At 42.0% G+C, this 13,900-nt stretch overlaps 1 protein-coding gene across 5 annotated transcripts in view; it reads right to left on the bottom strand.

Moving 5' to 3' along the window:
* Positions 1–13,900, bottom strand: part of ELAVL4 (ELAV like RNA binding protein 4) — an 80,358-nt gene that overhangs the window by 8,563 nt on the left and 57,895 nt on the right. For all 5 annotated transcript variants that reach the window (XM_019531397.1, XM_019531395.1, XM_019531396.1 and 2 more), the window contains exons 3-4: positions 12,131–12,234; positions 8–161 (exon numbers count right to left, since the gene is read on the bottom strand). In XM_019531397.1, coding sequence (XP_019386942.1) covers positions 8–161; positions 12,131–12,234 — 258 coding nt within the window. The remainder of the gene's footprint in view (positions 1–7; positions 162–12,130; positions 12,235–13,900) is intronic.

Raw genomic sequence — 13,900 nt, 5'->3', positions numbered from 1 at the left:
TGTTAACCTGTGACTTGATCAACCAGAATACGTGAGGTGATAATGCGCCCGTATTGTGAAAATAGCTGTTCTAGTTCTTTCTGGGTCATTGTTTTTGGAAGGCCACTGACATACAAGTTAGCATCTCGGATTGATGCTGAACTCGGACGGGCATACGACACCTACGGGATTAAAAGAAAGAATTAAACACATTTTAGAGGGATGCATTCACCTCTCACATTTTAAACCGACAGGTTAACTTTCCATCTTTAAAATCTCTTAATGCTGGTTTGAATAGCCCCATACTTCAGATTTTAGCTGCTCTTGTTATAGCAACAAGAACTGGGAAAGTGTGACAAGAACAAAAGAAAAGCTGGAGATAAATAAATGCAAGGATAAGAGTTCTTTTAAGTGCAGGCACAAAATAACTATTGTATAGAGTTAGAATAATGCACAACTTCCCACACACAGCTTTGTAAATTTACCCCTGTGGGTTGTGGGTGTATAGATGATTTACTGTATCCAACACACAATAATCTCTGCATATACCCAGCGTTCGGAGGTTCCAGTGTGTTTTGTTTCAAGTGTCTGAAACGGATCAGGTTATTTGCAGAGTGAACTTTTAGGCTCTATCCCTTTGTGCTTTCATTCTGTGCTGGTATGCTCTACCCTTGCTGAATCACAAAACACTGGTGAAATTAAGCTAAACGAACATCTGTTTGGGGATCTGAAGATACGTTCCCATCATTTTATCTGCAATTGATTGCAGAAAAAAATCCCCCTTTCACTGTAAGTCTGAAACCTCCCCGTAAAAACACCATGATATAAGCAGATAAAAATCCTGTTGATATACTGTGTATATATAGTCAGGAAATTACTACACTAGATCTGGGAAAAACAGCTAGCACAAAACTAATAGACAAGTTAGGTTTACACCTATAACACATATATAAAACACTATATTAAAAAGAAAATACAATCAAGACCTCAAACTATAACAAGCTGTTTCTTACACAGCTAGTATCCAGCCTGGAATGTGAACATATTTATATTAAATGGCATGTCTAAAATACTGATTCCTTACAATTTCATTAAATAACATGTATTTCAATCTAAATGTATGCTTAAATTCCTGTGCTATGTCTACGTACATACTTTAAGTGCTGGGGGGAAAGCAGTCAAAAGGAGGATGCATTAAGCTGGCTCCTCCACAGCCCAAACACAAATGATGTCATTAGATGTCTTTGTGTGTCAAGACGATGTCTTTATGTGTTCCACACCTAAAAATAGATGTTGACTCAACGCAGAAAATGATGCAAGTGACTAATATCAGCTTCCCCAGCCTTCTGCATGTAACTGGAGACAAGCTCTACAGATTTTCCATGGAGGTTTTTGATGACTTTCTTATAACTTGGATGCCTGTACATAACTTTTTAAAATTAATGGTAAGCAACAAGAACCAAAGAGAAATGGATGAAAAATAAGGAGAGAAATGAGGGGGGGGGGGGAAAGGTTTAATGAAAATATTTCCACCAGGTACAGCAGTTGGAGACAATGAGGCTACTGGCACAAAAAAACAGGCTAATAGCATTTCAACCCACAATAAATCCAGAGGCCAGGGAAGAGGGCAGGAATTCAGGTGTCTTGCCTGGCCAGGTCTCTTTAGTGTGTGCTCAAGGGGTTTAGGAGCTCATGCCTGGTACTTTTGATAGGACACCTTCTCCTAAGTCATACACCTTTCAAAATCCCACTTATGCACCAAGATTTGTGGTGGCGGGGTAGAGGGGTACCTAGGGATTAAAGGATTGTCCCTCCATCTGTGGAAGTGATGGTTCAAAATGCGGTCTTTGCTGATATGTTGAGTACCACTGGGTCTTATCCTATTCCCCATTTGTGTATAACCATAAAACAAATGCACAAGCTGAAGAAAACTGGGGGATGACGAGCAAGACGGGCTCAAGAGAGACCCAGGATTAGAACAGGGAGCGTGTTAAGTACCAGGACTAGCAAGCCCTGGTACAGCTACATCTGGGATATTTCTGTCTATCCACAATCTGCCATCATGAGGAATCCCTCAGTTTTCAGGAGGATTAAATGCGGGGAATGAAATCCTGGCTGCGCTGAGCTCGGTGGGAGTTTGGCCATGGACTTCAACGCAGCCAGCGTTTCACCTTGAGTGTCGAGAGAGGCAAAATACATCTCCAGCAAAATCTGGTTTGCAAGCATCTTGTCTTAAGAAGCATACTGCCAAAGTTCACACACCTAGAGTTTAACCTACTTTAGAAATAACAGTTTAAAACACCATTCAGAGCCTGGAAAAACCCATCTGCTCCTCAAGCCAGAGACCTAGAAGATCAATAAAGTTCCTGGGACAAGTGCCAACAAGAAACTCAGGTTCTGGGCATCTTTGTGGCAGATTCGTGCTCTGTTCGTGTAGGCTGGGAGTACACTGGTCTGTGCAAAAACACCACTTCCAGGACCAGTCACAAAGACTGGGATTCTTGCAATTTTTAATACTCTCCTCTGTTCTTGTAAAAGCCAGGAAGACAGATAAAGGACAGCGAGATTGTGCAAAGTTCACTCTCTTGCAAACATCCACCCACAGCACACGTAAGCACAGATAACAACTCAGATATCATTTTAATTCCACCTGACATTAAGATTTTCAGGATGCAGGGGAGTCTGGCAAGAACCTGCTCAAAGTTACGCAGTTATCCTTGGCATGTGGGAGATGGGGCTCTCAGCTGATGGACGCAAGGCCAGCGACAGAAATGGCAACTGTTTAACCTCTATCAAAATTTCCTTAGATTTCCTCTTAGGTCGGAGGATTACAAATGCTGGTCAGGATGTGCCGTTCTGCATTCAAGTTACTACTTCACTTAGTGCTGTGTGGCACAGGCTTTCAAAAGGTGTTGACTCTCAAAAGCAACCCTCCCCCCAACCAAGAGGTCACCCTGCTACTGATGTTAAAACAGCAATTACGGAGACATGCCAAAACGAGTTCCCATTTTGTTACCGAAAATTGTAAAACTCTCAGAAAATAATGTTGCATGAATTCTTTACATTCACGCTTCTCTCCCATTAAAAATGAGTTTATTTACGCTGGTGTTACAACACAGGGACTTGCAACACAAATCCAGTTTGAAAAAGAAAAAGATGTGAAAATCCTTGCTATTGCAAGAAATTCAGGGTATGCGAGTCTGAGCATGCAAAGGGTCGATCCAGGCACGTCACAACTTGGAATCGAGAGGTGGTTATTCTGTAAGATCACTGCACTTTGCTTAGATCAAATCTGCATGGGAACTAATATGATGCAGTTGGGTTTATTTTATAGCTCCCTGGTCTCCAATGATAAATTCTATAAATAGGCACAGAATAATAACGGAGAATTTTTAAAATTTTTTTTTGCTACATGACTAATTTTACAACCAATATAATCAAACTTGTTCAGGGGTCTCTCTTCTATTGGAAAGATGTCCTTTAAAAAGACTGCTTCAAACCGTTTCCACATGCTACTGGACAGATCCTGGAGCCAGGCTCAAGAGTGTAACACGGGCAGGGAGGTCTTAGTGACAAAGCTGTGGATTTCTCCGACGGACCCAAAACCAACTCAACACCTCTCACTGCACAGCTAACACATTGCTGGGTAGGACCATGGCTGGGAATACTGTGATCCGTCAGAAACACCATTAGGAGACCACTTCACCCAGTGTAACTTAGAGCTTAAATTATACTAAAGGGCTTGGCTGCCACCAAACTCCAGGTAAAAAGGCAGCTTGGAGACATATTTTTCCACCCCCTGTGGTGCTGTCCTAGGCTTAGTTTATCCACACTAAAATATTTAGTCCAACAGTAACGAGGTGTGGCTAATAGCTACCTGTCGCACATGGGGATGTAGAGATTTAGCTAAATATTCTTTCAGACTGCTTGTCGCCACACTTTTCATGCACCACCACTGTGGTTGGTGCTGGACAAAATACTCCTCTACTTGAGCTGCTAAAGAAAGTTAAAATTTGCTAGAGTCTCATCAACTGTGTCCGGGAGAAGCGACATACACGTGGAAGTTATACAGGCTCTTGCATCGCACGCCTTCCCTGGAAATAATTAGCTGCAGTCTACAGGCGTAAAAGGAAATTTGTATGCCCAGCAGAATTATTTTCCCTCCTGATCTTTTCAGCTGTTTTCCTGCTCACAGAACTTTTGGCAGAAGTTTCTGCCCTCATGGCCAAAACCATAACCTTCACGACCATAATACAACCACCAAGAGAAGCATGAGCTTGTCCCACCTGTCTCAAAGATGCAAGACTACTTGGTACCTAATGCTGACCCTCAGCCATTTCACTGCCAATAAACGTGCAAGAAACTTTTAGCTAATGCGCCTATCCAACATGACTACATCCAAGTCCATCACAGCCTATCCATCTGTTAGAAAGATTTTTCCCCAGAAGGCCAATGAAATAGCCTCTCAATTTCTGTTGTTCTGGGTGTGCCCCCAAAAGTTTTGTCTTCTTGCACGGCAGCACAGCCCCATCCACTTGGAGTGCATCAACCCTGCTCTACCTGGTCACAAGAGCTGCTTCTAAGTGACGCAAGGCACTTGCTTTCTTGTAAAAAATGAAGTATGCTGCTTTCCACGTGGGCCAGGTCCTGCCAGCTTGAGGCACGAGAGATGGCTGCACAGATGCTGCAAGACCACAGGGCACCGCTATCCGAGACAACCCCAGTCCCTAGACGCTCATGTGCAGTGTCCTGCAGGCTGCCGTCTTTTACTCCTCCCCACCCAACGTTTGTAAATTATCGGTAAAATGTGGCCCAGTGACACAGGCAGGTACAGACTTTTATTAATAAGTTTGAAAGACTCTGTTACTATGAGCGATATATGGAAGGAGCTATTTCTTGCATCGCTTTGGGCAAGTCACTTAACCTTTCCCTGCCTGAGAATCCAGCCTGTAAAATGGGGATAATGTTTCCTCTTCCTCTCTCTACATGATCTATTTAGATCGGGGGTTGGCACACGAAGGCCCATGGAGCCACTGAATCTGGCCTACGGGTAAGGGGCTTCAGCACAAGGTGGGCTTCAACTGTGGGTGCGTTCCCATGCCACCAGGAGGAGAAGCCCCGGTTCTGGACAGGTCCCAGTGCAGGTCCATCTGCCCGCCTCTGGCCCAAGGGGGCATCATTCTGGTCCCTAGCTGGAAAAGGTTGCCTACTGCTGATTTACACAGACAGGTACCATCAGCGGGCTTACAAATCGCTTTACAAAAGAGAAGCACTGGCACTGTTATTTTATCCCATGGAAGTCACGCCAGCAGAGAGAAGTGAAATAATTTGCCTAAAGTCACACAGTGAGTTAGTGGCAGAGAAAAAGCAGGACATCTCCACCTAGTATCCTGCATGTAAAAAATAAGATTTGGGAACATCCCATGCAGAGAAAGATCCTGCTTTTAAAAACACGTGGATCTGGCTAATTTCTTTGCACGCTTGTGCCAACTCTAACGAAGATCCTGAAAATCTAAGACCCAGATTATCAGCATCATTCTGTCAAAATATCTTCTTTTAACTCTTAGGATGAAGAGTTATTTTGCCCTTACTGTCTCAATGCAACTCTGAGGGTTAACTATGATTACTGATAACAAAGATGATTCTGTCCCCTCATTTTTGGGACGGTATCTACAAATAAGGATCTGGCAGTATTTTGGGAAACGTGAAGAGCAACGATAAGAGAAATAATTGTTCACGCTGTGTGGAACAGAAAGGGCTTGTTGGCAAAACTGAGGCAGCTAGAAAGAAGTCTCCCCTTGATACAGAAGCATAACAGGAAGAGATAAAGACTTGGTGGTGCCTGTGGAAAACAGCAAAGCCAAACTGAAATCTCCGCAAACATACGCCTTTCATTACAGCAATAGCACTACTGCAGACAGAAGGGTGAAAAGGAATTTGTTAATCAGAGTTACAGCGTCCAAACTGTTAGAGACAGAGCTGTCTTCTGTTAAAGAGCAAAAAACCAGTGTCAGCAAAGCTCTCTGGGCTTTATCCTTGGGTACCACAGTCACAGCAGAGCTCCCCTTTTTGACTAATGTTGACCTGCTGTATAATGCAACAAAATGATTATCTTCATTTTAAAAACAATTGGGGGGGGGGGGGTGTTAGACCCTAATTCTGCAGGCTGGAACACCTACAGTCTGATCCATCATGAAAAAAAACACACACATCAATGGCTGACCATCTGATGTCTTTAATTCCACCCAACATTTATAAAGCTTTATAGCAGGAGCTGGGAAAGAAGTGGCAGGGTGCCCAAATGTGCCCAACAGATCATAAATACACCGTGGGTCCTGCTCCCTGAAACACCATGATGCTCCCAGAAGATGAACTGGGAGCACCCTGCAGCAATGACTCTTGCGGTTGTTACCCGACAGTCAGGTCACAGTCGCGTGCTCTACACCGGCTATCTGCTGAGACCGCCTGGAAACCTGCGCTCGTGGAGAAAGCGGACGCCCACGTACTTAGGCCGGCATAATGCAGGGGGCACATAACACCACAACTCTAATCAGCAGCACATCTCACTGCCAAGAAGTTTCTGGCTGCAGTTCAGTTTATTGGTTTTAACCTTCAAAGCATTACATGGTTTAGGAGCTGCTTACCCAACAGACCATCCTTTCCCTTGCACTGTTCTGCTGCAGCTGCAACCAGGTGCCCACGCTGAGTTTAAATGGGGCTTTCACACTCCTTCCCCTTCTCTGTCTGCCCTTGCCTATCTGGATTAACCTTCTGTTTAAGCTTCAAAGACAGCCTTTTAGCCAGAGCCTGGTCGAGTATAGCGTGAATTAAATTTGATCTTGCTATTATCTGGTTACCTTCCACTGATGCACGGGCAGGTTGGTGAGTTTGAGAGTTATTTAAAAATTTGTCGTGGCCTTTAAAGAGCTTCCACTTCGGAAAAAAACCCCTGCATCTAAAGACAAGAGCCATGGAAACCAAAACACGTTTTTACATATTAAAGTAATGCTGTCACATTGCTGCTCTGCTCCTACGCAGCAGGAAGTGGTTAATAAGTTTTTCAGGTCCTTGCCAGCCTCCTAATCATTTTCTTTTAAGCTATCGCCACCTAGATGTGAATAAAACAGGATTTAGTAACAGTAACTGCTTCAAGCTAGTATCAGACGATGCTAAAATATCAATACTCAATCATTGATATTAATTTCCAAAAAGCCTGAAATTATTGTCAACTGAGATGCAGAGAAAGCCTTTGACTACACTGCGGAGTCTTGCTCATTTGGAGTTTTGTCACTTTATGTACGGGAGGAATTTAAGACCTCAATTATACTGACAGAAATCAAGAGTTTGGACCAACTTTGTTCTTTATGACTGCACCTTATTAGACAAAAGGCTGGCTAGGTCAGGGCCTCCATCCTCTCCTAATACTCTTCTGATTGTCTTATGGCAGGCAGCGTGTGGCCCGCTTCAACCAGGGAGACGTGTCTCACAAGATACGCAAGGAAGGACCAGGGCTGCACTCCAGGTGGTCCACAGTTTCCTTCTGATTTCAACCTCCCTTCCAAGTTCTTCAATGTCCTTGCTCCAGCGTCCTCAAAAGCAACGTTCAGCTGTTTTGATCATTTATGGACATTACAGAACATTTCCTCCACCTCCTAGCAGATGCCATCCATTTGATTCAGCCCTGGGGTAGCGGTGCTTAAGCAATCTGTACCTACCTAAATGCACTGTACATCTCATTTCCTTTCTGCTATTTGATTCAACTCAAATTCTAGCCAATCTTCAACATTAGCAGCGGCCTTCACCATCGGGCTTCCACACCAGTTTTGCAGACGGCTGAAATTAACCTTCTTAAAATGGCTCCCGTATCAGGCAGCTGGATTTAGTTCAGTATGTGACGCATCTTCATCTACCGAAAACATTTTGTCGAACTGCACGGAAGTTTTATCTGTGATTATAAAGGAAATGTCTCTTCCCTCATAGGGAATGAGAACAATGCTATAGACACCATTTGCTAAACTATGTGCTATGCTTAGCTCAGTGCGAATACACTCACCTAAAAAGATCTAGTGCTAGGCATGTGAACGTACAAACATTTCCCTTCTCTGTGCCCTTTCCCCAGATATCTTGATTAAAGTCATAGTCAATAGTAAAAGGGCACCATTCAGCAAAATAATAAAACACATCAGAAAATGTTTGGCTTCTATTGATAAGGAACGGGTTACTGATTACAACACTGAAAAATTAAAAAAATACAGATTTCTTTAGCTTATTCTTTCTGTCCATTTGACAGATGCCCGGACCTGGTCAGCTTGCTGGGTCGCCTGCACGCAGCCAGCACCCCTCCAGACTGTGGCTCTTTCACAGGAGAATGGCCAACAGCGCGGGAACATTTTCCTGGAAAGCCAGGAAAATGGCAACGGTGGGAGGCAGGGACAGGTGAAGGACCTGCAATGACTTGTAGTGTTGGATGTTTGGCCTTTTTTCTTTTATACAAAGACTGAAGTTGAGTTGATAATGCCTCACTGAAAGTTCGATTTCAAGGTTAACATCTTGCTGCATGTTTACCTGAATGCAAGTGCCCACTAACTCTGCATAAGGCCTACTGCCTTCACATTTTAAAAATGTGTCACAGCTCAGCGGCACATTGTACCCAGGCTTACGTGACAAAATCGTGGGAATAAGCATGCTTCCAAATGCCTCACAGCTTCCTCAGACCTTGGTTTTGGGGGCTGGAGCCACAGAAGGTCCCACAAGCTCCATGCCTACAAGCAACTGGGTGGGTAGAGTGCTGGCTCTGTTTCCTAGGGGGTCAGCTTGTAAAACAGCTGGCATGGGAAGGAGGAAGGTGAGTTAGCATGGGAAGCAGAAAGTCTCGTAGATGGATGCCATGAGTCCACCCTCCCTATCACCTCCCCATAGGTAGAGAGTAACCAAAGGGAGTAACCTTCCCTGGACTGCATGTAGGGAGGTGAAGCCACATGCCAACACTGTACGTGGTCACATAACAGAAGCTCAGTCTGGTCTAAGCTGGAAGGCCATAATGGACTCCAGCTTAGACCGGAGCAAACCTAAAAAATAAAACAGTGTCCATTTCCTGCATCTTTAATACTAATGCCAATATTTAACAAAATCAAGCCATTTCAGCCAGCAAAACAAAGGTGTGTTTAATCTGGTTTCTGAAAATACTGATGACATTTTTAAAGCTTTTTAGAGGGCATCTACAAGAATCAATTAGATGCTCTTATAATTCTGTACATTGATCCAACAATATAAGCAAATATGACCCTGCCCTAAACCACAGCTCATTGTAAAACACAAGGAAAAGGGTGGGGTGCTGGCCAAAGAAAGGCAATGTAGCTGGGTTGAGTCTGATTTGTGACTGCTGTGCAAGAGCGGAAAGCCAAGATGCAATTCACAGGTAGATCCCTCCGGCGCATTTAACCGGCATGGGAACTGGCATGGATGCTCAAAACATACAATCCACAGCTTAACAAGATGAACACTGTGAAGTCTCCAAATTGTGTAACACATTAAAAAGAACCTGTTTTAAGAGAATTATTAAATACAGTAAAATGATAAATTAAAGAAAAAAATTCACAAAGGTATGTGGGCCAGGGTGGGTGGTTTAATGAGATGCCATTTTACAATTTGCCACACTTTTTCTTTGCAATACATGCAATTCGAAGCTGTGTGCAAATTGCCCATTAAGCACTTATACTTTATTGTGTATACAAAGCCTGGCAATTCAACTCTGAGGCTCCCTCGGGTTAATTTAGGTGACTGTGTAAATACCTATTTAAAAACATATGTTTTGCAGGGTATACATGTCCTGCTAATCACTGCAAGGATTACGTAATTCCTATCAGTACATCGTAGACCTGTTTCCTTCTTTACTTCTAAATTTTAAATGTCTTCAAAATTCCAATAGAATTTCACATCTTAAATCAAAGTCATAGATGTGTTATTTATAAGCATAACAGAAACCAAAAACCAGTCCACCCTCTGTACCCATATCATTTTAAAATAGATTTTTAAAAAATTACAGCAGCAGCAAAATATTCAGACACATTTGGTAAGCCACGCACTTGCTAAAACAAACTTTTACTGCTGAAGATACAATTTGTTAAATGGGTGCGAATCATTTTAAGGTAAAATATTGTATTAAATGGGAGCCAAAAATATAATATGATTACAAGCAAGGTATCTTCTTTTCTGATTAAAGGTTCTTCAGGTGCTTTAGAAACACAAAGATTACTGTTCTAGCTCACAAGAACCTGAATGATTAAACATGGACATTTACTAAAAACAGCTGAACTAATGTATCCAAATGGAATGATATACAGAAAAGTTAATGCCGTGTTAAAAAATAATTCCAAATTTTAAAATTCCCATGAGCCTAAACTGGTTAAAAAACAAGTAAGAAAATACTATTAATGTTGTATTTTCTCTTGCCATTGTCCCATTAAGATAGGTTTAGAGAGAGATCAACTTGCAGCTCAACTTTAGTAAAAGTGGAATGAATAAGTTGCTGAGTCTGAGCACTAATAGTTTCAATCTGTAGCAGTTGATAAGACGAGTTGATGCTGTTGCTTTACATTAGGCATCATGATAAATTAAATATATAAAAACCTTAACTGCAAAAATCCCCTTGTAAGCATTTTGATACAGGGAATAAATATGTACATATGGAATGGTCTTGTTCCCTCAAGATGAGTTTTGGAAAGAGTATTTTCACAGTGGTGGCAGATAACAGAACAAGGAGAAATGGTCTCAAGTTGCAGCAAAGGAAGTTTATGTTGGATATTAGGGGGAAAAATAACTGTCTCACTAGGAAGGTGGTAAAGCACTGGAACAGGTTACCCAGAGCGGTTGTGGACTCTCCATCCTTGGAGGTTTTTAAGACCCAGCTACACAAAGCCTTGGCTGGGATGATATAGTCGGGGATGGTCTGGTTTGAGCAGGGGGTTGGACTAGATGACTTCCTGAAGTCCCTTCCAACCTGAATTTTCTATGATTCAATTTTGTATGTAACCAAATCTGTTTTCTGAAAGGTCAACATACAGAACAAGAGGCTGCTTGTCTAAAATTCCCAGTCAGCTGTCCCAGCTGGTTTTCAATGATTTTTTGTTTTCCCCCAGGCAACCCTACAATTCATGGAAACCAAAATATGGTGTGGGAAAGGCCTGGTTTTAACAAATTTCTCTGCTTGAAAAGGAAATATTGAAACTGTTGAAATAATTCTTGTTGTCCTTCCTTTTTCAATTAAAATTTCTAAGTCCATGCATTTTCCCAGTCCAGAACAACTTTTTGTTTGAAAAATGTAAGTATAGGGCAAAATTAAGAAAATGGTTGAAATAATTAAAAGGTTTTGAACCGCTTTACACGGGTGTGCGTGAGTGTATCTGTTAACACTTTTGACATCGCCTTTTTATCCAAGTATGGATAAAGAACATTTTGTGAAAGCCTGAATGTTCTTGTGGCATATTTATCGCACCCATCCATACCAAGTATTCAATGCGAAATATGACAGTGTAGAAATTTGTTCGCTTTTAGGATCACTAAGTAACCATGTAGAAACTTGTGGCATATTAGCATAGCAAACCGGGGGACTGCAGCCTGTTCTCTAGTCCCTTTGAGGTTCTCGGTTTCAGCTAAGTGGATCAAACACTGGACAGTGAAATTGGAAGAGTAATGCTTGAGAGAGACTACCACATTTGTTGAAAAATGGCATGTCTAAACTGGGGTGAAGCGCGTTTGTTATAAATGGCAGTAAATGTTTGACAATCCCATGCCAAATTAATTGCAATCAGGACAACAACAGGGTGTGTAATGGTCATTTAGGAATATATAATGTGTATTTCACCTTTGTTTTTACAGGTAATGTTCTCGCTAATAGATGACTGTTTGATCCTAGCTTCAAATCCATTACAAGGCTTTAAGACGTCATTTTTCCCTGGCAAATAAAAATAGCAGCAGTTTGCAAGAAATAAAAAGATTCCATCTACCAAATATCTTGCCTTTGTTCTGAGCAAGAGCGAGTTAGTTTTGCCATTTAACTGGAGATTAAAATAGCGATGCGATTGCCAAAAACGGGGTCTCAACTACTATCTGCTCTTCCTAAATTAGCAAAAGGCTCTTTGTATTGTCTTACCTTTATGGTTTTGGTCTGGAGTCTGAGTCCATTTAAAGTGTTAATGGCTTTCTCTGCATCCTTTGGATCAATATAGTTAACAAATCCATACCCTAAACTCTGCCCTGTTGAAACATAAGAAACAAAAAAAAAAGGACTCAGTATCTTTTCAGCACATAAACAACTTCCAAGTGTGGGATCAAAATTTTCTTCACCACTTTCACCTAGGCTCTCTATGTACAGTAAAAGCTGTCAGTGTTTCATCACTCCATTCTGTCCTCATTACTGTGAAAGCCAACATTAAAATTAAGTCACTATAACATTCACACCTTTAAAAAGGGCTAAAAAAGGCTGTTCTAGAGTGAGTTAACTGGAAAGCATGTAACCCAGGGGTTGACATCAGGAGAATGACATAAACACGATTAATGGTTTTATGCTGAGTTCGTAGCAAACGTAACTAAAGAAACAGCAGCTCAAGCAACAAGGCTTCCATTTCAAACGAAAGGAAAAGAAAAGCTCAAATCACGCCACTGTTTACAAGTAGTCTATCGGGTTGTCATATTGTGAAAGTTAGGAAGCATCCCATATTAATAGTCCCCTTAAAGAAACCCAGCTTAGCCAATTGTGAAATCAGCTTAAAACTTTCTATATTGTGTTACTATCTTGTGCGCGGTAATGCAGCCACGACGAGAAATGACAGAACATCACATGCTGGATAATTTACGAGATTAAGCTTTCTTTAGTACGTGTCAGCGAAGAAAACGGCACAACTGCTGCTGGTGGCAGGAGCCCATTTCGGCAGCCAAAATGGTTTCAACAGCTTCTGTTTTACTAGTAATGTCTGTGTTTATGTTTGTGGTAGAAGGAGGAGACCTGGTTAACAACTCCATCTAGTAATACGGAGCTAGCGAGGTATTATTATTAGCACGACAGGTATTCCAGACACAGCAGGGAAAAGCGCACGTCTGCAACCGACTGGCATAACCCAAAGCAAAAGTTGTATCAAAAAAATCTAGCTATTTCCTCCACTTCGTTTGCACCCCCTGATTTGAGAACGTGCAGAATATGCCATGCAGAAGCACATTTTGCATTACGGCATCCACATTTTTTGTCGCTTGTATTCAAGCGAAGTTCTTTTGGTTATTTGAAAATGCAATTACTGGAGGGTTGCTTTGTTTTAAATCTGTTTGCTGAAAGCGTACACATTTTCAAAGCATGTAAAAGCAGATGTAGACGTGAATACAGATAAGGAAATTTAAAAAATGAAGTCCAGACTGCTTTCAGGATTCCACTTCCCGGGGTCACATACGTGCACAACTTGTTTGGAAAATAGTCTACTAGGCCCAATCCTATCTGCTCATGAGGATCTGATATACAAAGGAGTCAGTGTGATTCAGGAGATAAAGGAAGAAAAGTCATGAGAAGTCTAGGCAAGGACAGCTATAAATCTGCTGTAAAAACTGCACGCTAGGGGCGCTACCTGTCCAGTGCAGACGTGGCTACCCAACCCCTTCCTTCACTCCTGTAGAGAGAGGAAGGGGAGGTCATGGTGGCTACTCTCTATGAGGAACCATCCTTCAGCCTGAAATGCAGATCCTAGCTCATCCAACTCCTATGAACACAGATCGTTTAACTAAGCCTTTGTGCACAGGAGGTGCCCCCATCCCTGCCCTCCCCAAATCAGGGTCTCAAACAAGAAATAACTGGGTTCTATAATCCAATAAATAATGGAACGTCTCTGTCTCAGCCAAGACGATCAAGGTGCTCCGTATTTTTAAAACCTGAAATAGA

This window comes from Crocodylus porosus, unplaced genomic scaffold (genome assembly GCF_001723895.1).
Source record: "Crocodylus porosus isolate Cpor-Errol unplaced genomic scaffold, CroPor_comp1, whole genome shotgun sequence".
In the NCBI taxonomy this organism is placed as follows: domain Eukaryota; kingdom Metazoa; phylum Chordata; order Crocodylia; family Crocodylidae; genus Crocodylus; species Crocodylus porosus.
Note: the sequence above shows the minus strand (reverse complement) of the source record. Positions and strands in the feature narration are given on the sequence as shown.